General features: G+C 45.2%; 1 protein-coding gene across 3 annotated transcripts in view; it reads right to left on the minus strand.

The window, feature by feature from the left end:
• DIAPH2 (diaphanous related formin 2) overlaps positions 1-26,966 on the minus strand; it is a 1,301,891-nt gene that overhangs the window by 1,267,929 nt on the left and 6,996 nt on the right. The window contains exon 1 of one of the 3 annotated variants that reach the window (XM_088475575.1): positions 19,903-20,090. The exons of the other annotated variants lie outside the window; for them this stretch is intronic. Coding sequence (XP_088331701.1) covers positions 19,903-20,010 — 108 coding nt within the window. The 5' untranslated portion in view covers positions 20,011-20,090. Of the gene's footprint in view, positions 1-19,902; positions 20,091-26,966 lie in introns of those variants that run through there. 3 annotated transcript variants of the gene reach the window in all.

Genomic DNA, 26,966 nt, shown 5'->3' on the forward strand with positions numbered 1-26,966 from the left:
AAATGCTTAGACCAGGGGTTCTCAAACTCGGTCCTCAGGACCCCACACAGGTCACGTTTTCCAGGTCACCCAGCAGGTGCACAGGTGTAGTCATTACTCACTGACACATTTTAAAAGATCCACAGGTGGAGATAATTATTACATTTGTGATTCTGTGAGGAGACCTGGAAAACATGCACTGTTTGGGGTCCAGAGGACGGAGTTTGAGAACCTGTGGCTTAGACAAATACTAAGGAATTCCTCGGGTGATCTCGGGATTTGCTCAGTCTCTGTGCAGAGTGCAGGAAGGAATTAAGCAGCAGCACTTTTTTTTTTCTTTTTGCTAGATCATTGTTCAACTATTAAAGAACTCAGCTGAACAGGAAAACAGAAGTGAAGACACTTCCTGTCTAACATCCAGTATTGTGGGTGACGTGTACATTGTCCCCGTCTAGCAAGCTGCCCTCTTAGGACTTATTTCTTTTATTTCCCTAATGCGTCATTGGTCTTTGTGAACCCAAAATATAAGATTGTATTGGACACTTTGCCCATTTTACTATGCTCTCTTCTGCGCATTGGCCAGAAAATCATTGCAAAATTAGCTGCAAGTTATAGCTGCAGGAGAGTGCAGTCATCGCAGAGTTGGCTCTAGCATGCAACCAATCCAGGCAGTTGACTAAAGCCGGACGATTTACGGGGAACAAAATATAGGGAAGTAGTTGAATCCAATTCTTTTGGGTTAGTCTAAAGGTGCATACACACACACGATTTTTTGAACGATCGATAACTATATCATTTATCACTAAAGCATTGATAAAATTGTTCACTTTCTGAGCTAAAACGATGAACGATTATCGTTCATGCGCGTTCACGTTTGTAGTTCAGTCAGACTGACCAACTCAACGATTTTCAGTAAGGGAATATGCAAAAATCGTTTGTAGTTCAAAAAAATCGTTCATTACATTTAGTAAATGAATGATTATCGTTCATTTTTCCCTTGAAAAAAATTAACGAAAATCGTTTACTAAAATCGTTCCTTTACTAAATCGCTGTGTGTGTATGCAGCTTAATTAGTGTCCTACCTAATGCAGTGGTTTGTACCACAGTGTAGGGTCAAATTAATATCAATGTTTCTGTTAATATAGTTTGTGTGTGGGATGAAAGATTACCGTGCCAGTTGCCAAAGCAGCGTAATAGTCAGAGCTATCCTTGACCCATAGGTACAGGTTGGGGCAAGCTGGAAAAGCATGGACATCAGATTAATGTCCATATCCACATAGGGGACCGATGAACTGTTTTTTTTGTACAAAGGAGACAATGGCATTGCAAAAACAGTCAATAGTGCAGTCACTGTAAATAAAACAGACAGTACTCAGCTATTTACCTAATCCCTCCGGCCTATGCCAGCTGTAAACTCAGATTCCTCTGCAATTAATGTACAACTGGATGGTTTAGCAGAGTTGTGTACACACTAGCGGATGTGTAATTTATGTAAGTAATCTTGGCCACCAACCCAGTGAAACCTAACCAGGCTGTGTGGTTTATTGAATAGGAGGTTTGTACAGCCGTACTCACTGTTACACTGGATGTCCAGAGCATGAAGAGGAGCTTTTAGCCGAGCGGAGTTAGGCAGCTCACCAGCCGGCGTCTGTCTCCGGTATTGCTGTACCGGTGCAGGCACTGGAACAATGGTCATGTTCAGGTACTTCTCTCAGGAGCTAAGGGGAGGACAGCCATCCCCCACTGTATCACTTATACACAGTTAACAAGATGGCGTTGTGCATGCACGTTATAGTGACTCGGCAGACATCTTGTCTGACATCATAGCCAAATGCCGTACTCGCAGTATTATAAGCTGCTGACTGCTACTATTCCGTGTCAGTGCCCGGCACTCAGCGTCAGGGGTGTCATCGGATAAATAAGAGCACTGAATTAGAGACAGTAACACAGGTGGGACAGGGTTGCCTACCCTCCCGATTTGGGCGGGAGCCTCCCGATAATCGGGTGCAGCTCCTGCCCCCCCGGAAAGGCAGGCAAGCCTCCCGGCGGCCGCCGATCCCCCGACATTCCCCCGCAATTTACACCTAACCCCCGCTTCGAGGGCAGCCAGTGACGCGATTCGCGTAATTTTGGCCCCGCCCCCTGCCTCACAATGCCTGTATTATCGGCATTGTGTAGCGGGGGCGGGGCTAAAATGACGCGATCGCGTGACCCCGCCCCCGTGACGCCTACAAATGCCTGGCACCCGTCCGGACACGCCCCCTTTTTTGGTCACGCCCCCCGCTGCCCTGCCGATCTGGCTGCTCCCTCCCGGAAGGAGCAGCCAGAAAGTCGGCAACTATGAGGTGGGATGCATGACACTTTGCATTTTGCATCCAGTTGATCATCGCATGCATGCAGGCATAAATAATGGCGGTATGGATGAGAAAAAAAAAAAAACAGTGCTACTGGTAAGAGCTGTCCTTTGGGATAGGACATCAAGTTTATGACCTAGAATTCCTTCTGTGCACGCATCGAGTGACGCACGCACCGTGGGGGTGCTGGGAGGGATCAGATTGGATCCCACTCACAGTACTTTGGGAATAGAAGCCCATAGGCTTCTATTGGGCAATGCCATCGTTCACCGCATCCAAGTCCTGGGGTTGGGTGCTTATGCGGTAAGCGTCCAAACCTCCAAACACATCAATTTCGGAGGTATGACCGCAAAAAACCCGCATTGATGCATCCCATCATGTGAATGTGAGCACCAGCAGCCCTATATACACTCGTACAATATAATCAGGATGTTACAATCGGTTTTAGATTTAAAAGAATGCAAATGTTAAAATTGCATTATTTCAAATCAATTTTATAGTAATATGCAATGGTGAAAAATAGTAAATATATATTATACACACACACCTACAGCTTTTTATTACTTAGATTTTTCGCTGCATTTCTTTTTTTACATTCTCCAAAGCAGCAGAACCACCGTAATTCTAAATAAACAGAGACAGGTCAGCGAAGGAACGTTTCCAACATCCAGCCAAGTTCAAGACAATTTACAAGCTGCACTCGCCATCGGTGCCAAGGACACAGAGAGACGAGGGGGTCGGTGTCAGCCAGCTTCAAACTTCACACAAAAGACAAGAAAACGCTGCTTGGAAGTCAGCCATCTCGACAAGGCAATAAACAGGCGACAGAGGGGCTGGATAGATGCGAAATGTATTTGGCACAGATTTGATCTACCATAGGCCGAAGGGAAAAATTTAGACAGATCACCCAATAAAAAAAGATGATTCAGTGCGTCTCGGCTACAGCGGAGCGTCGGTGGCTGAATGAGATAAGGGACGCCATCTGTCAGATGTCTGCGAGATCACTTGGGAGTGATACCTATCAGAAATGCCTTACAAATCACTCCCGTTGTTGGAGGCGTCACAGTGGAAAGACAAAACACACCTCTACTCCAGTCAGTATCTCCGACCACACGGCTGAGAATATCAAAATAAAAAAATAATAATGATAAAGGTGGGGGAGGGGGGTTTAAAAGGCATCAGCACCTGATCTTGTGTGTTAAGTTCCCCGGCGGGTTTCTTTAGTGATGACAGGGAGAATAATAACGTTGGGAGCTGGATTGTTTTAAGCGGGCGTACAAATAATATGCCGTGTAACCTATGGTGACCCTTCGTTCTGATAATATTACCTACAGTATTTCCAACTTCCACTATTTCTTAGTGTGACCGCTTTGCTGGGGGGTGGAGGGGTATACGATATTAAAAACTCTACAGTAGCGTAATATTGGAAAACAATGAGGTGGATATTAGATGGCGCAAGGCATAATGCAGGTGATAGAGGTAACATTATCTTGGGTTTCACAAACTGGGAGAATTGTAAATGCATTAAAAGAAAAAAAAAAAAAAAAGAAATCAATAAAAAAAACCTGAAGGAATCTTTAGCGTTTGTGTCTTTGAGGAATTTTTGCCAATAACCATTAATCACAGCACGTTTACGACAGGAGCAACCATGGGCTGATGATGCAGTTGTTTGACTGCTTAATAGCAATTTTATTGTGGGAACAGGAGGAGAGGTTCGCTTTTCTGTAGCTAAAATGAATGCAGAGATTGGAGGGTAACGGGGCTGAGGTGTGTGTGTGGGTGGTGTGTAATTTTTTGCAGATTGTGGGCATACAAGAAAGTCTTGCTACAACTTATGTGATGCAAAACGGGTTTATATAAAAGGGCTTTATAATATATATATATATATATATATATATATATAAAAAAAAAATCAGCTTCATCTGTTTTATATATGTTCAACGATGGAGCCAATTAAAAATTGTACGGAACAAAAAAACAAAACAAGAAAACGGTGTGTGGAGAAATCATGCTACAATACCTTCAACTGTCCTGATAAATGTATTATTTTTGCATCCAAGGTAAATACTGTCTGAGAGTCCGATTCAGCTTAGGACGGAATTGCAAAGCTGCACGTAAGCTGCTTCTGCAATTATGTCCTTGCAATTATGGTAATACAGCAGGAGGCACCATTACTTATCCGAGCTGCGTTGTACAACGCAGCACTGGATAATCTGCGAGAACGTCGGCCGGCTAAGTGACCCGTAGGGTCACGTAAGCCGGCTGCCGCAGATGAAAGAGGCGCAAGGAAATCTGCGTCAGCCGAAGGAGATGATCCTCCCCCCCAACGGCGGCGACACAGAGTAGTGGATAATGCAACTGCGGCCACTGTTAAAGCCTTCTTTATAGGTTTCCAGGCAAGGTGGTAAAAGGTTTACAAACCATTTGTTGCTTTGAATTCATGTCGAACAAAGCAAAAAAAAAAAAAATAAATAATAAAATAAAACCATCACATGGTTTGTCCTATAGTGTATAGGTCACCTTACTATTAGTACTGGGCACCTCCAGCAATAACAGGGTTGTGCCCCGCTGTGAAGTTAGAAGAAGCCTAACCAGGTCACAGACACGCGCTTATCTGTTATACTGGCGTCTAAGGTAACGGTTAATGCTCTGGGCCGGTATTGACGAGCATCTCTCCGCTGCGACAATATATTGATAAATTCCGTCAACATTCATATATTATAGTTATAGTTCTCTGCATTTTAATAAAGAGACTGCTTACATTTAGATAGCACAGAGACATATACCAAAGAGTATACAGCAAAAAAAGTTAAAATGTGGTGTACAGTACATTAGTCCAATTTTTACTGACAGGATGAAAAGTAACTGGGATTTGTAGTTCATCAAATAGGGCTTAGGACTTCATATCCTTTGTAGACACTGATCGGTAAGTTAGAGCAAAAATTTCTTTGCGAGCAATGGAAAGCCAAAATTATTATTTTTTTCCCATATTACTCAAATAATGTTGCGAGAAGACTATACAAATGTTTATACAGTACCCCTAATGGCAAAGAGAAACAAATGCGATTGCTTAGCCCATTCCATGGGATTCCGTTGCACATTTTATTTTCAGCAAGAGTTTTTTTTTTTTTTTTTTTTTTTTTTTTTAATTCAGGGCCTCATTTATCAACAAGTTTTATCATTCACAACGAGGGATAAAACTCGCTGCATGTGATGGTGCTCCAGCCAATCAGCTCCCATCTGTCATCTGTCTGAAAAATGCCAGGTGGGAGCAGATTGGCTGGAGCACATTTATCAGACGCAACAAGTTTGATCACTAGTTTTGGAGGTATAAAACTCGTTTATAAATGAGGCCCTCAGTCATTTTCCGCCTGTATAACTGTATGAAAAACTATTAAATTTGTTTAGCTTTGTTTTACTCGAGTTCTCAACATTTCCATTCAGAGTTTATTAAAATAGTATTAGAGAAACACCCTGGCGATGATGCACGGTTAAACGCAATTTGGTTTTGAGGATGGATCTTAATGCCGCAGTTCGAGAGTCCATGGGGAGAGACCAATATGACGGGATGCTATGAGAAGGTCATTTTGGTCCCCGCCCCCTCTTCATAGACCAGCAATTTGGCTTAACAGGAAGCCCCCAGTCTCGCCCCATCAGCGGTCAGCTGTTTCTCCTCTCCGGGCTTCACCCACCAGAGAGAATATCAATGCCAGCAAGCATGGGGTGATGCCCCATTGTGCGCTATCCTGTCACCCCTCCACTTGTGGCAAGGCTAAGCTTAGTTAAGGCGGGTAGACGGCTTGTTACAACTGAGACGTATGCAAAGTTCAGCGTACACCAAGATGCGTCTGAAAACCGACATATCTTCTATATCAAGCGTACGGCTTGTGTAGTAGCGCACTGACCATAATGATAGCAAGGATACCAAGGCTAAGGATGGAGATGGCACGGTCAAATATTCAACTCGGCATATGGCTGACCATACGCAATTTTCCCTGTCCGCGCAATGAATTGGGGATCTAATTACACAGCACGCAATACGGGTGTAATTATGGCAGACTTGGATTCAGCTTTGCATTATCCCACGTGTGTGCGTGTTGCAGAATACTAAAAGATATCACAGGTTTCACGCTCTTTACATCCCCTGATCGGAATACATATGAATTACCGCCGGACACAAGTCCGGCGGTTCAAATCCCGACAGCGGCAGGCCAACGCGGCTGAAAATCCCGATCGTCCCCAAGTATCAACTAACCTAACCCCCCCAACCCTCCTTAGGGGTGCCTAAACCTACCCCCCCCCTTCCCCGCCGCCTAAACCCAAATCCCCTGGGGGGGTGCTTAATGCTAACCCTCCCTCCCCCTAGCCTAACCCTAACCTCCTGGGGGGGTGCCTAACCCCAAGTTCCCCCGGGAGTCCTAAACCTAACCCTCTCTTCCCCGCGGCTGTCCGCAGCAGCGCCCGCCAACAGTTTGATCGGGATGCCGGGCGCCGTTCTCCCGGCGTCAGTAAAATGACAGGCATCTAGAATTAGACGCCTGTCATTTAACCCTCACCGGGATAAAGCAGTCGGGAAGCCGGCTGTCGGGATTAGGTCCGCAGGCTTCCCGATTACATACCCCCTGATGTCACCCGTAGCCCTCTCCTCTCTGTATTTATCTTTACTCCAGAGCACATTATGTCCTGCAAGACTGGCAATAGTAGTTACAGCACAACACAACGGCAAACTAAACCCACATCCTCAGCGCTACCCAGTGACTCAGTCTGTCAGCACACACTGCACCGGCACAACCAGATTCAGCCTACAAGGGCCGAGTGGTACAGGATATCCTAGGTGGTAACACTGTATCTTCTCTTTAGGAACCACACAACTCAGCGCAGTTTGTTCATCACACGCAGGAAATAAAAAAAACTGAAGTGTTTCATCCACCTCCGTGGATGCTGAAGGATGACGCAGCTTTGGCTGGATTATACATTACAGGGGCTGGGTCTCTCTTCGGTTTGTACACAATGGTCCTATTTAGTTCCCTTTGGGTTAAAAGGGTGGAAAGGAAAAAAAAAAACATTTGGAAAATGAAAATAATTATAGTATGACCCATTTATTACTCTCAGATATCAAAATTTAAAAACAAGGAAAAAAAATAATAAATTAAAAAAATAAATAAATAGGGGCAGAGACCAATAATATACATATAACAGATTATTTCTGTCCTGGTTTCTTACTGGCAACAACGGATCTGTAATATCACTTTATCACGGTCTATGTTTCCCATTGTATCATCACCCCCACTCCCCGGTGGCAACAGATACCACCAGTGGCAGTGTACCCCATCCACCAGTGTCTATAGATACCCATTGTGGCACTGCGCCCTCCCTCCCTACACCAGTGGCAATACATCTTAGTGGAGCATTAACCTACTCAGCACACTCCCTGCACCAATAGTGACCCCCCTAGTGGCATTACGCTTCCACCCCACAATTATGCAGAGCGGAGACTGGATTAGAGAGCGCCAATCTGGATTCAGGTCACATCCCCTGAGACCATGCCAGGTAAATGATTGAAATGGTGTAAAACCTGTATATAAAATGTATTGTTACAAATAAAAATGCAAAATCATTTAACAAAGGCAACTACGTTTAATGTGTCTAAATCAGTTTCAGTGGGAACTTCAAATAGAACCACTTTGTAATAAGATGTAAATATCCTGAATGGTGGAATATTCAGCTAGAATTCTAACCTCTAATAATCAGAGATATACGCAATCAGTGACTTTCCAGCTGGAGATACACCAGTCACCTACCACTAGTGTATTAAGAGGTCTATTCATCATCATTGTTATATAATTTTATACAAAAGCAGGTAAAAATTAACAATAACCTACTTTTGTATAAATTAAGTATCGGAGCCATTCATCATACAGGTAAAGCAGGCGCTATCATGGATAGGTTACCTTTCAGCACCGATCCCTGCCCGCTGTCCTCATGCACTAGTACGAGGACCTAACGTCATCAAGCTCAGAAAATGTAATACTGTATTTTTAGTGTTAGACTGCGGGAACCCTCACCTTCTTTAGATGCCATTTATTCCCGCGCACAGTACCAAGTTGCGAAGATCCCTCCGCCATTGCCCAGCTCCATCGCCGGGATTTGTACCCTAGTTCACGCAGGAGCACTAGCACAGCCCAGCTAGTTTTCACTACTATGAAATGAGCAGTGAAAGGATTTGTGGAGACAGACGACTTTCTAATCAGCTGTCTCCGCGCCGGAGCCATGATGAATGGCTCCAGCGCGCACGGCTAAATAGAATGGTAATTATCGGGGATCCGTCCAGCTTAATGAATAGGCCCCTAAAACTCTAGAGTGTTTATAAATATATGTGCTAGTTTTACACACTATTAACATCAGTCCCTTCCACAGTGGAGCTTGCAATCTATATTTACTGCCACAAAACATATACCAGGGTTCATTTTTGTCGGCAGAAACCAAACAATCTACCATTATGTTTTTGGAATGTAACTGGAGCACCCAGAGGAAACCCATCCAACACCAGCAGGGAGGGACTGGGGCTGTAAATCAGCTCCGGCATCCATTTGTCCACGCGTGCGAAAAAAGGGGCATGGCTATGCCTCAGATGGGTGTGCCCTCACAGCCCATCTCAGTCTCTCAGCATGCCAGCCAAACAGAGTGCCGGGAGGCAGAGCTGCTCAGCCAGGGTTTTGGGCTGGGCGATTGAGCCTGGCATGTGCCAGCTGGCCAGTCCACCTCCAAGCACGAGAAGAACATACAAAGTGCACACAGATAAGGTCTTGATCAGAAATTGAACCCAAGACCTCAGTCCCATGAGGCAAAAAGGAAATCACATCACCACTGTGCTGTCCAGACAAATATTTCAAATGACCTGGTAAGTGTGTGGAACCACCCAAAGACTTCTTGTGTGTAACGTAGCAATGGACACCCCCCCAGACAGCCAGAGTCATTCAGGCTAATTCAATTTCTCTACTACCATGTATGAATTTGGCGCTTACTGCTGTTGGAACTTTGGTTGGAAATAGTTTTAACTGGCTCGTGATTAGTTACTGTTCTTGCTGCAAAATAGCCATTTGGCTAATGGAGTACATTATACGAAAGTTAAATTATAATAAAACAATACTGTAATACCAGGTAAAAGGAATATTACATGCTGCATCAATGGAGCTGGCAGGAGACTCATTTAAATGTAGAAGTTGGCGTTATGTAATGTTGCACGTTCACATTTGTTTATATTCCTTTGCTTTGCTATACGAGGTTTCAGCATCGTCTTACAAGGATCAAATCACTTAAAAGAAAAAAAAAAAACTTCAGAGTCTAAAAAGCGAAACATCAACACTACAGTAATATTTTATTGCATAGTTCAAATACTTTTTTTGTGTTGACGTCGGGTTGCCACACGTCTGGTATTATTCCAGACAGCACAGAAATAAGGACACCTGTCCACAGTACAGAGTCTTAGTAGACCTAGGTGGGCCATGTACATCATTTTTCCCCCTTATCCCTTCCGAGGGTATCACAGGGTGCTCTGCAGTCTGCTAGTTCATGGTGGTGGAGCTAGTCACCCTCGCCGCTCAAAGAGCCTGCAGTGCAAGCACAGATCGCATTGGGATCAGACCCTCGTCTGTCTGAATTGTAGTTGTGGTGTTACTAGGAATGATAGCAAAAGTGCATGTGGGGCAGTCAGATGACAATCAAGGTGCATGTTGGGGTTCTCCGATGGAATTTAAAGGGACATATGAAGCAGATGGCATAAAAGATATGCTCTGAGGGCTTATTATTATGCTTTATATGGCATCACAAGGTGTCCGCAGTGCCTTACAAAGTACAGAAACAGAACATTCACAAAACAAGAAAAAAAAAGGTGACTTACATTACAGAACAGTGCAGGAGATGGACAAGGTTTATATACATTTCTAAATTAGCAGTTATAATATCCAGATACGCAGCAGGGCAGCATTATCCAAGGGATTGGTGCCATTGTAGACAGTGGGGAGGAAATGAGGATATAAGTGAGGGAAGGAATAGTGGTGGCTCTCTTATAGCATATAGAGAGGCAGGAGGAGGAAGAAGGGTCTGATGGCATATAAAGAGGCAGGAGGAGGAAGAGGGGTCTGATGGCATATAAGAGGCAGGAGGAATAGGGGTCTGAGGGCATGTAAGAGGCAGGAGGAGGAAGAGGGGTCTGAGGGCATATAAAGAGGCAGGAGGAGGAAGAATGGTCTGATGGCATATAAAGAGGCAGGAGGAGGAAGAATGGTCTGATGGCATATAAAGAGGCAGGAGGAGGAAGAGGGGTCTGAAGGCCTATAAGAGGCAAACGTGTTTGACTTACAGATAAGTGGCAGGTAGAGTTGTGCGCTGGACCATTTTTGCTGGTTTTGCCAAAATGTTGTGACTGGTTTGGGATTTTTGACAAAAATTGACCAAAAAAAATAAAAATCTAAAAATCACATAATTTGGGCTTTTTTTGTATTATTAACCTCAAACACATTAATTTACAGTCATTTCCACTCAATTTTGAACATGTCACAGCTGACAATATTGTTCACCAATATAGGCCAAAGACTGGCTGGGTAAACTAAGAAACAGAGCAGCGGCACAAACACACGGCAGTTATTTCTGTTTAAAAAGGTTTTACAAATTGGTAATGTGATCAATCAGCCTTTTTGTTGAGCAGTTCTCCAAAATGTCCCCAACCATAAAAACAGAGTACTGTACCTATGGTTTGGAATGGATACAGTGCAGGTTACAGTGTGGGTTGGATAAAGTGCGGGATGGATACAATGTGGGTCGCAGTGCAGGTTGGACACACCAATGGTGCGCCGGCGGTGACGGCAGTGCAGGGGTGCCGGCGGTGAAGGAGTGCCAGCATGGTCCTCAGCACGGAAGTGTTGGCAGTTCAGGGGTGTCGACAGTGTGGGTGGTGGTGTCCATGATGTGATGGGGGCCACCATCTTGCGTCCATTCACCCCACTGAATTCTATGGGGAAGCGCTGATTTGCAGAGAGCAGTGACATCCAGCTCTCTCAGACAATAAACGGTCTGCCCATTGATTTCAATGGGACTTTTCAAATTGGCGCCCGAGCCAAAAGTACAAGATCAGACAGTGGGATCTCAAGGTTTTGGCTTGGATCGCCTCAGATCCCGGAAGTTTGGGTGTGTCCAGATAACATCCAGTAGATCTCACAAAACCGTGATATCTCATTCTGACAGCACATGGGCAGTGATGGTCTAGAGCAGTGGTAGCCAACCTCGGTCTTCGGGACCCCCAAACAGTTCACGTTTACCAGGTCATCCAGCAGGTGCACAGGTGTCTTCATTACTCACTGACACATTTTAAAAAGGTCCACAGGTGGAGCTAATTATTTCACTTGTAATCCTGTGTGGAGACCTGGAAAACATGGACTGTTTGGGGTCCTGAGGACAGAGTTTGAGAACCTGTGGTCTAGAGGCAGCGCCAGGACTGGGAAATAACCATAGCACCATCCTTAGATTGCACCATTTAGCGAGCCATCTGATCAGCCTAGGTTTTGAGCCCACCTCCTCCCAACAGCCAGCATTACACACCCACATCAACCTGATTGGTCAGCCTCAGTATTTAGTCCACCTCCTCCCAACACAAATGCCATGATTGGCTGAAATGCGTTGGACAAATTACATGGCATGCCACCATCTACAAACACACTAAGCAGCATTGATCCCGGTCTGCAAGTGCCCTCAAAGACTAAACCTACATATGTCAAGGAGGACCGTGGAGGATCAGGAGGAACTGCTGCAAGAGTCTCTAGCAATGATGCCCCCAGGGGAAAAGTGGACTCGCTTGACATCACTACACAGCTGCACCCACTTATCGATAAGTGCACCGAGCAGAACATCGCCACATCCAAAGCGCAGTGTCCACAATACTGGGCTGTTGCACCACCACAGGTTTAATACGGAGAGAAGCACCCTAAAAAAGGAGCCTCACACATCCCTACAACCACCCACCTTCAGTTGTCACACTATAAGTGGACATAGGGAAACGTGGCTGCAAAGTAGACTACGGAAAGAGGCTCCCTAACGGAGCCAGCTTACCTCCCGGACAACTACCCCAAGAACTAACGATATGCACACCACAGAGGTGCAACACACCCACATCAGTCACTACATCATGGTCCTATACTGAATGTAGGAGCACTAGGTCTCTGTTTAACCATCAATAAAAATAGCATCCTGTGGTATTTACACCCCACATCACACACCACCTAAGAACACTACTAACACACAATACACTCTACACAGGTTGAGTGCTGTGTACAAAACCTCTATTTTGTATGTTACTACTGTATATGTTAAGCAACAAAAAGATCAGCAAGTGCCCATATTGCTTCTCCGCCATAGCTGGCTATGGTGGCATTGCCATCAACAGGAGCCAAAAGGTGCCAATGGAAAAATCTCCACATTCCCTGCAGCCTGCCTCTTAATATATATGGAGGAGTGGGAAGAGGAGTTGAGACACTGTAGAAGACTACAGAGACATTGAAGAGTCAGAGGGGATGAGGGAAGATTGCCATAGAGGTTATTCCTAATCAGACTCGCACACCAATAAGTAAGTCATATAGAGGTAGATACATCAAACCTTGGAGAGCGATGAAGTGGAGAAGTTGCCCATAAGCAACAATCAGCTTCTAATGGTGCGTACACACGGTACAATCAGTCAGCTCTCCCTGCACCTTCCCGGTGTGGTGGATAATCCATATCGTTCATCCAGCACACCGCCAACCCACCAACGACGGGCCAGTGTAACCTGGACGATATCACCCAGGTTGGCCTGCATGCACGGATGATGGTCGATATAGTTATCGTCCATACCACATTGCTGGTCGTTTGAGGATTGGAAGGCACAAATAAATTAACGATCTGAACGATATAGTTATCGTTCATTTTTATCGTTCCATGTGTACACACCATAACTGTCATTGTTCTAGCACAGTCTTTGAAATGACAGAGGCTGCTGGTTGCTATGGGCGACTGCTCCACTTTATCACTCTCCAAACTTTGATACATCTCCCCCATATTATGATGATCGTGTGAATGTCTGTTTTTAGACTGGAATAAAAGGTTACGTCACTTAGTAACCAGCGGAAAAGCAGCTGCAGCTCAGGTGGGAACAGGAGTGTAGTGTAGACCAGACAGGTTCTGGGGAAAGGACAATCAATTATTATCAGGAGGGCAGACGGTGTCATCGGTTATCAGGAACGTGAAAATGAAACCATTTTCAGTCCACCGGGTGCTTATTATGGATCGGATCAATAGATTATTGGGAGGTGCTGTAAAAAAAAAAAAAAAAGCCATACTGATAACAAAGTTAGTAGTAGATATAAGCTCCTCAAAGGCGACTTCAGAGCATTAGGCTGTAAACTTCTTAAGCCACTTATTTTTTTCTCTATTACATGGAAGATATTAAATAAAGTTATTAGTGGTATATCACATAGATCAATATCGGGGCCTGTCCTTTTTAATCTTCTAATGAATGCCTTGTAGATGGATTTGGTCCACATTTTCTGGATGCACCAAGCTCTGAAAGGTTATTAACACATAGCAGGACAAAAAAAAAAAAAAAGTCAATTACATGATAGATTTAATATGAACAAATGAAGTGCCATACAAGTCGGGAAATTGGGGATGGAAGACCACTTCGGAATATTGGATGAGAGAGAGCGGAGACAGAAGCTCAGTACCAAGCAGTGACTGCAAAGGCAAGTCCACTCCAGGAACGCATGACAAAGGGGGCAATTGTCTGCAGACATCAGTTTTACCATTGTACAAGTCACTAATTACCCCCCACCGTGACTATGGGGTACAGCGTTGTCCACTTCACTGTAAGGGGAATTGAGGAGGGATCAGAGACATCGGCAGCACCATAAATAATAATAAACATAGGCGAAGATCACCATTGTCCGCTATTTGCGCAATGCCCCACCAATACGGCTTTACGGGGCACATGGGCTGCTCTCCCTCGGTCTATATATGTATACAGTATTGGCGATTGCATGAACATGTCCTCACTGTAAATGGCCAGCGTTATTACATACAAATCCTTCCACCCGTCCGTAATATATATTATTTATTAACGAAAAAAAACATCGGAACCCTGAAAACAATTAAAAAAAGAGAGAGACAAAATACGTAATACTGTATTTTCCATGCACTTTGTAAAGGCAGCTAGTGCCCATATTCTAAAAAGAAAGCCACAAGACAATATCAGGGAAAACGCCTGACGCTCCAAGGGGTTAAACGTAACAAGTTCACATATTTCCTCTGGGCTTTGTGATAAACAGTAATTTTGAAACTCCAGTTGCCTAGAGAGGGAAAAGCGGAGCTGCTCTCCCCATGGAGAGATACTGCTGAATTCAGAAAGGCTTCCTGTATTTTATAGCTATAATCTATCAGACCTAAGTCAATTGCAAACATCCACACTGACATGCCGGCTATAATTATTCACACCGAATCTGGAGCCGGTGAGAGCCGTCCTGCCAATCTGCGGCATTTCATGTTTAAAAATTCAATCAAATCTAACAAAGTTACGATGAGTAGAAATATATATTTTTAAAAAGGAGAGCGGCCCATATATACACCCTGTGATATTGCAGCGGATATCAGATAATAATGTTGGATATTGCAGAGTGTATCCCGTAAGCAGCCGTGATGGCCAATGATACAATAAAAGACAAAAAACCCCACTGGCGGCCATGCTCAGACGCCGAATTTGTACCCGCCATAGGGTAGGTACAACAATATTGTGCCAATGGAATACCGCCAGTGTCAAGTGGGCGCCTCAGTAGGCGGAGAATCGGTCACAGCATTTCCATAAAGACGGAGTTGTGTAAAAAGACAACTGTTGCCACCTCGCCATTCTATAATACGGTCACGTTCTCAATAAACAATGTTTAAGCGAGATACGTGTAACACCTGAGGGGACACAACAGCACAAAATAAAGAAAACCACAGGAATATTTTAGTTAAAGTTGAAGAAAAACCATAAATACGAATAATGCTGAATTAGAATAAATGTAAGAAGCTGGTGGAGATTTCAGCTCAAATGATCTGCTTTAATGCTGGGTACAGAAATAACAGTACATACATTGTTTATTCAATCGACGAACGATATATCGGGAGTGCATTCACCCAATAAGGTCTGTGAACCAAGTCGTTGTGTCAGGAGACCCTGGCTGCCGTAACCGCCGACACTGATATTTCAACTGGGCAGGCAAAGTAAAGGCCGGCTCTAAGGGTGTTCGACCTGAGCGGTCGAACATGGTGCCACCCATAGAGGGCGCATCCTACGCCAGCATCCCGATTTCAGCGGGGGACAGAGCTGTCCCGCTGGTTCACACATGGGACGAAGTGGCCCACGGGTGGTCAGATCAGGGGGTTGGGGACCCCCACCGCTGCAGCTGTGCCGGGACCTGCTGCACGCGGCATCCATTCAGTGCAGTGAGAGGGCTGGGGGAAGCCCAGCTAGTGAGGCTCCGCCCAGCCTGACGCTATTTGGAGGCGTGCCATGCGGGCACGCCCCTCAGATAACGTCACGTAAGGAGGCATGGCCTATGGTAATTAGGTCATGCCCCCAATTTTGGTTGCGCGCTGTGCAGAGCACTCTACCGGCACAGGGCGCTATTAGCCCTGGAGCCGGCCCTGTTAATAGCCCACCCAGTTATGATGTCAGCCCAGACATATCAAGCAGCCGATTGGTAAGCTATGAACACTTGCCAATTTGCCACTCGGACAGTGGATTAGTCTGCTGACAGATACGTCGTCTCAGTGTGTACAAAACATTAGTCCATTAAAGGTATCTATTTTAGGCTAAAAACACAAGCATAAACACAGCCAGATTCAAAAACGGGATATATGAAAAAGAAACTTTATAAATTTTTGGAAGGAATTTACTACATTATATATTTTTTTTAAAGAAGTCTCTTATTTTTTTGCAACAATGTTTCATATTTTTTGGGGGGAGTGTGAGGACATTAAATCCAGCAGCTAGAATAGGCTTACTCAGTTATAGATTGAAAGATCTACAGTAAAATGGTAGACAATGTCTAGATAAACACCAGGGGGGAAATTTACTAAAGTGAGAGTTTTTAGAAGCGAGTTTTAAAAGTGATATTGCCCATAGCAACCAATCAGATTCTAGCTATTATCTTGTAGGAGGTGCTAGTTAAATGTTAAGTAGAATCTGATTGGTTGCTATGGGCAACATCACTTCTAAAATTCACTTCTAAACACTCACTTTAGTAAATTTACCCCCAGATGTTAGACAGGCAATAGGTCAACAGGGACAAAAGGTTGACACACTAAAAGTAGACATGTAAGAAGGTCAACAGGTATAAATTGACCGGGTCAAAAAGTCAAAATGAAAATTGTCAACTCATTTTTTTTTTTTTTTTTCCCAAGACTAATCTTCACGCTAACGCTTCCCTTGGTGCCTAACCCTAACCGACAGGGTAGATGCCTGACCCTAACCGTCCCTTCTAGTGCCTGTGCCTAACCCTAATTTTTTTTTTTAATCACGTGTTGCCCATTTTCATGTTGACCATTTGTACATGTCGACCATCTTACATGTCGACCTTTAGTGTGTCGACCTTTTGTCCCTGTCGACCTATTGCCTGTCTAACATCTAATGTCTATCAAGACATTGTCTACCTTTTTACTGTAGATCTTTACACCGGATACCGCTTACTCTGGGTACAGTAAAACAGTTGCCAACAGTCCTTAATTTCCTAATCAATTTTTTTCCCCCTGGAAACTTTTGCACCTAAAAAAAAGTCAGTTATTAAAAAGTGACCACCTTTATCTCTCTAAGGGGCCTAGTCATCATCGAAGGCCGCATGGCCTCCGATGATGAAGTATTGAACTCGCTGTGAGGGATACTTAAATATACAACTCGCAGCGGGGGAAAAGTGACACCGGAGCAATTCATCATTACTCCGGTCAGGGGGCAGCTGCTCCGAAAAGCAGTTGTCCCTGTGGTTAATATCGTGGCTACTTCTGTAGCTGTGTTACTTACCTGCTCCACGTCTTCGCACGTGTAACCTCGGGTCACGTATGCGCAAAGCTGCCGTCGAGCTGGTGAGGAGGCGGCGGAGGGATCCGCTTGGATCCCTCTTCGCATCCTCTGAACTCCTTCCAATAGGAAAGAGCGGGGTTTCAAGAACAAACGCCATCTGAAGATGGCGCTTGTTCTTGGGAGCAAATGCCAAAAACTTTGAGTTTTCCTTCCACTTACGTGGTCTTTTTTCCAGTTTTTTTTCTCCATTTATGCCTGTTTGCCATTCTTTTTGTCAAAAAGGCTGTTTTCACCGCTAATTGGATACGGCCCATGGAAGGGAAAATTGTTGGGAGACATGTCCAAACCTGGCACCATTCTACCCATCTAACCCACATTCCAGCAAAGCAGGGGCGTCTTAAGAGGAGGGGGCCCATGTGCACACCCCGTGCGGGGCCCCCTCCGATCTTTCCGGTCATCCAACATGTTGGACAATCTGATGTAACAATTCCAATCACTTTTTGGTTGCAATCTGCGATCTGTGAAGCCCATACTATACATTGCAGATTTTTATACACAATCGATTGCAAATTGCAGAATTGCCACAATCGATTGCTGATGTATGGGGGCCTTTAGATATCACAGATGGATTGGGGCTGTAGATTGCTAGTGTCTGGACACGATCAGCAGATTTGCAGACCGTTACCAATAAAAGGATGGGCCTTTCAAGATTGGCAGATCTGTGTTTGCTGCAATCGATCTGCAAATCACTGAAAAAGATCTGTAATGTATGGGCGCAGATTGCTGGATTGGGAAATCCTAAAATCGGGCAATAAATCTTCAAATTGTTCAATTGTGATTTTCTGATATGTGGGGGCCTTATGCCCTAGTTGCTTTGCTCCCAACTCAGAATCAGATCCTTTTGTGTATTATGCAAGTGAATACGTATTTTGTAGGACCTTTAAACACGTGCAGCTCCCATACAGTAATGTGAAATAAAGCATCTCAGGGTTATTGCAGCAAGTTCATTTGCTAAAGAAAATAAAAAGCATTTGGAAATTCATAATTTGTCCCAGCCAGTAATATCCCAATCTACAAATACGGGACCTGATTGATTACAGATCGCAACTGCAACAGCATACACAGTTGGCCGATTGTTGCGTACTGTGCATGCATCTCAGTGCGCAAAGGCTACACTACGATCGCACTGCGATTACGCAGAGCACAGTAAGCCATGGCAGAATGAGTGACAGGTAGTCAGCGTTTGGGGGGTGGTAAAGGGGGAGCGGTTGGAGAAACACCGGCGTGCCTGTCCGTATGAACGCCGTTACATGGGCGTGCCTAAATGAGCCACTGCGACGGCATACGCAGCCTGCGCGGAAACAAGGTTAGCAATTTCTGAGTAAGGTCAGGGCTGCTGTTAATGTGCGTGAGGGGCCGATGGTACTCGATGTTTCCAATGTGTACGCAGGACTGCAAGGAATTACGGATGCGAGATGCTGGCAGTGCGACAGCATTACGATAGTAATCATTAGCATATTTTCGCAGCAGACCTGAGTGCAATTACAGAGCTGCGATCGCAATAGCCATCCTTAATTACTCATTCCCACAGCGCGGAATGGCAAGTAAAAAACGCCAGGTCGCCACGACCTTCAATCTGTCACAAATAAACACATTTCTACTAAAAAGCAAAAGATTTATAAACTTCTGCAACTTTATATTTTCACATACAGTAGTCCGGCGATTTGACCCAATATGTCACACTCACAATTGTGTCCAATACTAGATTTGTCAAAGTTGTAATGTAATAAAATGTGCTGCTGGATAGATGCCTCCTACAGGTCACACTCTACTACTACTGTTTCCAATACTTATTTTAATACTATACTAGCCAAAGATGTAATGTAATAAAAATTGACTGCCGAGCAGATCCCTCTAACGCCTCATCACATTTTTTACTGACCTAGGTTATAGTGCAATTTTCTGCTATGTAATAAATATTACATTTTAAAATCCTGATAATAAAAACAGATAGTAAAAACTGCAATCACCAGAGAGGGATTGTACGGCTCTCTTGGTCAGCTCCGATAAAGGGACGTTTTTCAGGGAAAAAATCTTTAAAAAAAACCTTACAAACATTCTGCAACATAATTATGACCAAAATAAGTGTTCTCTGTAGTAATCCTCAGCCTCTCCCCGCTGCTCTGCTAGAACACTCTGACCTGTTCCTGGAGTTAAGGCCCCCCATACATCAGCAATTGATTGCAGCAATCGTGCAATTTGCAATCGATTGTGTATGAAAATCTTTCCCTTTTTCAATCGATTGTGGCAATTCTGCAATCTACAATCGATTGAAAAAGGGAAAGATTTTTATACACAATCGATTGCAGATTGCACGATTGCTGCAATCAATTGCTGATGTATGGGGGCCTTTAGATGCAGTCTGCAGTACACTATGTATAATAGTATTAAGGTTTACACCATCAAGCTAGAAAACAAAAGGTAACTCACCATGATTACATTTGCACGTCCCTGCACATTGTGAGCTTGTGTGACACTACAATGCAAATCCCCGTTATGGACACACAGACACAGAGTTCTGGCCCCTGAGGAGGTCATTTTCTTTTCTACACCAGCACCAAATTAAAATGACCCCAGGGAGCAAAGCACCAGATTGTCTGCGCTTTACCTCCATACAGATAATTAACGCACCTGTGAATAGTCTCTAATCTGCAGGTGAAGTATATATATTTTTTTAATCAGTTAACACTGTGCATGCCAAAATGGTTATTTTCTATTTCACATTGAACGTTATACAGGAGAAATCAGATAAAGTATCTTACATCAGGGCAGTAACTAGACTTTTTGATGCTCTGTGCCAGAAAGAGCATTGCCCCCCCCTATTTTTTTAAATAGGGAGGTAACACACCTGAAAAAGGGCCATGGTCTCATGGGGGAAGGGCCAGGGAAGAGATAGGGGAGGTCAGGAGATGCTGGGGATAAAATAAGAGGAAGCTACAAGTGAGAATGATAATTAACAGAAAAGCAACAGGCCCAAACAGCTCTCCCTGCCCTGCGGTGCCCTGTGTCATGGCACCGGCCGCACTACCCTAGTTACGGCCCTGTCTTACATGATCTGCTTGTTGAACAATAGGAAAGAGATGTCCCTGCTGATATTGCCGTGCGTCACTTGCAGGTAGCACATTCCTTAATAAATGAAAAGCTTAGAGCAGTGGTTCTCATACTCGGTCCTCAGGACCCTACACAGTTCACATTTTCCAGGTCACCCAGCAGGAGCACAGGTGTAGTCATTACTCACTGACACATTTTAAAAGGTTCACAGGTGGAGATAATTATTTCACTTGCGATTCTGTGAGGTGACCTGGAAAACATGCACTGTTTGGGGTCCTGAGAACCGAGTTTGAGAACTTAGAATTCTTGAATGATCCATCAGCCAGCAGTGATCATACTTCATATGAAATATAAGTGGTGTCATTTTGGAGCGTCTATCCGCAGTATATTCTGGGCTGTAATTAGGGTGTTTGTTTTGAATAATGTCAATAAGCAGAAAGAAAAAAGGTGCATTAGATCTCAGTGAAAGTACTGCTGTAGCCTTATGAAGTCTATATATAAAGCAATGCGATTAGGCTGAGTTACTTGTCAAACAATCGCTACAGTTTCCCATTTCTCCGGTTCCGTGAAGCAGCGGTCCTGGTGAAGCCTTCCAGCGACGCTTTCACCATCCCGGCAATGTTACAGCACAATGCGTGACCTTATGTCATGGGTGCACACTACAAGGGCACTTTGCAATCCAGACCCATTTCGTATAAGGAGGAGTGGGGTGCAGCGGGCTAATGCCATCTGTTTGTTCCCATAGCCAAGGTCCAGACCCTCCAAAATGACCCCTTCTATCAGATACAGAAAGCTCGGCTCCTAGATTTCCCTCTTACTTTATGACTGCCGTCACCTGTGTTGAACTAGTTAATTAATGAGAAAGGTGTTTCAACACAAGTGAATGCAATCATACATTAAAGGCCGCATTCAACTAGCGACGAAAAGCCGTTTTAACAAAACATTTTCGCCGATGACGTAATTTTCGCCGATTTCATTTAAACCTGTATTCAATTTCAGCGTCTTTTTGCCGATGCAAAAACGCAATGCCATGTAATAGGCGAAAAAGTTTTGCCTATGAATACCCAGCGGAAAAAAGTGCAGATTTGGGGTTTTGGGGTGCAGAGGTGCGGAACCACCCTGTACCCTTTGTACACCCACCTTGACGCAAATTGTGTAAAAAAAATGCAAAAAAATACACAAAGGACACCCTAAAAAGCACTTTGACATAATGGGCGAAAAAAAATCAAAGTGGGGGTTAAAATTAAAAAACTAGCAAAATAGCCTTTGGGGGGTCTGCAAATATGGGGGAGGTGTATTTTGGGATTGCAGGTGTTTGCTGAAGGTGCGTTTTTGGCGCTTTTTAATGCTTGACTTTAGCAACTTTAAAATATGCTGGCCCCCATTTTCATGTACCCCAAATTTGATGGGAATACTTATTTTTCCCCAAGAAAGCTGCAAAATGCTATTCTTCACCACTTGCTGAAAGACGCTAAATAGCGCCTATTGAGACCTTTTAAAAACTCCAAATACCTTTAGCAGGGCTATTCGGGGGTACCCACAGTGATCCCCCAGGTCAGAGCATCTTTTGGGGGGTGTCAGGCTGATTTCTCCAAAACTGACAGAACTTTTTGACGATTTCAGTTTCGCCAGGTCCCGTTTATGCCGATTTGGAATTGAATACGGGGATAAGCGGGGACTTGCGTGATACTTTTTTGCACCCACAACCAGCAATGACGGCGAAAAGTCCTAAGTGGGAAGTCCAGGAGCTAAACATATTGTACCTGGTGGAAGGGATCATGTTGGAGCATACATGCCTACCCTCCCGGAATTCGTGGGAGGCTCCAGATTTTTCGGGTAACCCCCCGCACCCCCGGAAGGATAGGCATTTCTCCCGCATTTCTGCCCACTTCCTAGTGAAGTAGGCAGAATGGGGAACAATTCCGCAGCGATCGTGGGTCTCCGTGTAGGGGGAGGGGCTTAATTACACAATTCTTCATTAATCGCATCAATTGGCCCCACCCAGTTTAAATTTGGGCGAATCGTGGCAATTTACCCCAAGGGGGCGGGGCTTCATTATGCAAATCATCAGGCCCCGCCCCCGCCGCCACCCTCCTGCTTCTCTCGGGAAGAGAGATAAAAAAGTAGTTAAGTATGTGTTGGAGGGTTTAAAGTTCTGAGGTATTCCCTACCCTCCAACATGTCCCGTTCCACCCGCTACAAATCGCTCTGCTCCTGGACTTCCCACCTAATTAATGATTGCAGACACCTGTGTTGAATTAGTTAGTAGATGAGACAGGTGTTTCAGCACAGGTGTCTGCAATCATCCATTAAGAAGGAAGTCCAGGAGCAGAGAAATTTGTACCGGATGGAAGGGGTCATGTTGGAGGGTCTGGTATCCTGGGCCTCATTCAGTATGGATCGCAACTGCAAATGCAATAACGATTACGCACGTAGTCTCACTGCGAAGATATGCTAATCCTCTGCGATCGCTATGCCGCCAGAGCACTACATAAGGACGCACATCCGTAATACTTAGCAAGACTGCAAAACCATCGGTAACATGGAGTACCATCGCAGCCTCATGCACACTTGCACAAGCTCTGACTGTACTCAGGAATTGCTAACCTTTTCGCACGCATGTGGCATCGCAGTGGATAATTTATTCACACCCCTGTAACGGCGTGCAAATACACTGGCACGCCTGCATTTCACCGACCACCCCCCAAACGGTACTACCTGTCAATCACTCTGTGATGGGTCTGCGTAGTGACTGCTGATCGCAGTGGAGTGTTTGCACACAGACACTGCAATGCATACACATGCACAGAACGCAACATTCGGCCGATTGCATGCGTAATCGCAGTTGAGATCCTTGCTGAATCAGGCCCCCAGAAATTGATAAATTGGAAAACTACAATGTTCCCAGACGTGGCACACGGGCAGGGGTTAAAGTGGGCCAGAACGGGGCAGAACTGTGTTCCGTCACTTCTCATTTGGAGACGGACCTAACCCTGGTGCCGCAGGGAGGCTCCATTTGCTGGGCGCCTACTGATATTTTGTTACCAGCGAGCGGCCACCTCCCTCCCCGCAGCGCCAGCCGGAGGCTGGAGCTCACTCATGAGGTCCGGCTTCCAGGTTCCACTGTGTGCAGTCATGACGTCTCTCTCAGAGTTCTGAATGAGAAGCAACCAGGTAGACTAGATGGCAGCGGATGCGGGAGCGGGGCTTAAGGTAAGTAATCCTTTTTTTGTGGTTGTTGTATAAGCGGCTTCACAATAGGGTACATTACTACAGGGGGCATTACTCAGGGGGCACTACTACTGGGGGCATTACTAGGGGCACTACTACTGGAGGCATTACTAAAGAGGAGCATTACTACTGGGGGCACTTACTGCAGTGGGCATTACTACAAGGGGCACTACTATTGGGGGCACTATTACAGGCGGATTACTAATGCGGGTATTTCATAGGGGGCGCTGCATAAGGGGCACCACTACTGTGGGCTCTGCATTAGGGGCACTACCACTGTGGGCACTGCATAAGGGGCACTACCACTGTGGGCACTTCATAATGGGCACTACCACTACTGGGGGCACTGCATAAGGGGTACCACTACTGAGGGCACTGCATAAGGGGCACTATCACTACTGCAGACTCTGCATAAGGGGCACTACCACTGTGGGCACTGCATAAGGGGCACCACTATAGTGGGAATTATATGTAAGGGGCACTACTGCTGTGGGCATTATATAAGGGGCACTACTACTGTGGGCATTGTATAAGGGGCACTACTACGGTAAGCATTGTGTATAAGGGGCACAAATGTGGGCGTTGTGTAAAAGGGGGCACTGCTGTTTGTCATACATGAATAAGAGACACTATGTGGTGTAATGTGAATCAAGAGTGTGCTACTGTGTGGTGTAATTTGTATTGGGAATACTATTAAGTGACCACGCCCCTTTCTTTTGAGCCCACGCCCCTTTTAATCCCTGTATTGACATTGCACTGAGGGGGGGGGGTGAGTTCCACCACTTCTCTAGGACCACTTTAAGCACTGCATACGGGAGATATTAATGATATCTGCTGCATTAATAGAATGATACAGTAAATAGGTTCAAAACTTTTATACTATTATGCCCCATGTTTATTGGTGCCGGGCACATTGATAATTAGGGTGAAATACACTCAGAGCCTTTATATTAATGTTTAACCAGTGACGTGTGGTAAGGTCAATGGCAGGGGAGGCACAAATGGAGATGGGCCTGAGTGCTAGAAACCTGTCTCACCCCTTACTCACTGTAACTCTCCCCTCACTAAACTAAGCTTTAGTGTCCGTTGATTCTCCTACCTGCAACACTGTGTCTTCTCTTGCTGCTGCTGACTTAGTTCCGATCTCTAAACACTGCAGTGCACTTCCTGGTCACATGACACAACCAATGTGTCCATCAGTGCTCAAGGCACACCGCCCATACTAAGAAGGCATGCCTTTATTTGCTCTCTTTCTGTGCAGCTTACTTGCCATGGTGTCCCGGGGAGCTCCACAAAGCTGGTGAGTGTTAACTATAAAACTGATTACAATAAACAAAGAAGATGTTTATAAGTCATTAATATCTTATTTGTATTATTCTAATTATTTCTATATGAAATCTCAGGAGTATGACATGGGAGGCTCTGCCTCCCCCGACTGCACGTCCCCACGTTTAACCCCTTTCTGCAAGATCGTCCGACAGGTTTTTTGGGACATTTATAATAAACGAAAAGTAAATATCAGTTCCACACAGTACTGTATATATATGTATGTACAGTACTGCAGATGTCATGGAAAGTCCATAGGAAGCATTTTCAGGTACTGTCCAATTAGTGTTAAATATCCTGTGTGTTAGGCACAATCAGTACTGTGCACAATTGGCCAATGCCAGTCAGGGCCTGATTCAGAGCTGGATGCTCTGACAGAGCGCTCGCTCTGAATCAGGGTCGGGCATTTTTATTTCCAGAACGGCCTCCTGGCCGCTCGCATAGCTGTGGGTGACCACCCACAGCTATAGCGAGCGGCCATGATGATGGTCGCGATGGTCAAGACCATCGCAACCATCGGGCTTGCGACGAGACCCTTGTGGTAGGGTCTCATTGCCGCAAGCCCCAGAGAGCTTTCGGCTCTAACAGAGCCGAAAGCTCTCCCACTGACATCACTTGTGATGTCAGTGGGGCCGGACCCATACGGTAGGCGTTCCCATGGGAACGCCACCATCTGGGCAGCCACGCCCCCAGCCCGCCCACCAAAGGGGGCATGCTGTCACTCAACATCGACAGCACACCCCCTTTGGTACGAGATCCGGAGCGGCGGACTGCCCGTCGCTATCCGGGTCTCAGGCATGCGCACGACGGAGCCGGCTCCATCGTGCACATGCGCACTGGCCTACCATTGACCCGGTTTGCGAGTGCACAGCGCTTGCAACCGGGTCTGAATCAGGCCCTCAGTTTGCACCCATACAGTGATTTGTATCCAGTTTGGCATTAAATGACCCAACTGCCCGTCCAAATGGCTGCATCCACGTGCAGTATAAGAGCATTAATTGGTGCCTGGCACATCCCGAGGGCTTGTTCGCACGTCTGTGAGTGTGCACTTTCCCTCAACTACAGAATGTGTGAAACTGAAAAGTGGACTAAAAATTTACGACATTCGTTACAGGAGTTTGCCGTTTACAGCAACCTGGGCTATGATTTTATTTTAATGCTGCATTCTGTGAATTAAGACTACAATGCAGTGAGTAAGAAACGCATGAAAATTAATTTAGCTGCAATTTTTTTATTTGCTTTCCAAGCTTTATAGTCCTATAGAGGAAAGAAAATGAAGATGGAATGTAATTAAGTGACGCTGTGAACAGAAGGAAGGGATTCTGGCCCTGATTCAGCAGTGCATGCAACTGATAATCGGGAATCTGTGAGCGTGCAGGACCCATCCTGCGAGTGTGCAGAATAGGTTTCTTCCTAGTCGCATGCAGACCCTTGAATGCCTCTGCCTGATTGACAGGCAGAGGCATTTAAGGGATGGGGTTCCCGGAAATGGGAAGTGTCCAGCCTGTTTTCCGGGAGTGGCCAGTCCAGGATCTGCGTTGATCAACGCAGTGTCCTGGGCTCACAAGCCGGCCATCCTGACCAAACTGAGCCTTACTCAGCCGGCTGGTGGCTGGCGCTGTCCACCATACACTGACCTGATTCTGAGGGGTATATTTGCTAAAGTGCAGGTTTTTAGAAGAGGAGGTGTTGTCCATAACAACCAATCGGATCTAGCTATTATCTCCTAGAAGGTGCTAGATAATGATATGTACATAGTATCTGATTGGTTGCTATGGGCAACAACTCCACTTCTAAATACACACACTTAAATATAACCCCGAGCCTTTTGCCATAGTCATGTCTGCGTCTTCTGCTAATGGCGCGGTATTTTCTCGATTTCATGG

This window comes from Taudactylus pleione, unplaced genomic scaffold, assembly GCF_031769625.1.
Source record: "Taudactylus pleione unplaced genomic scaffold, aTauple2 ptg000174l, whole genome shotgun sequence".
In the NCBI taxonomy this organism is placed as follows: domain Eukaryota; kingdom Metazoa; phylum Chordata; class Amphibia; order Anura; family Myobatrachidae; genus Taudactylus; species Taudactylus pleione.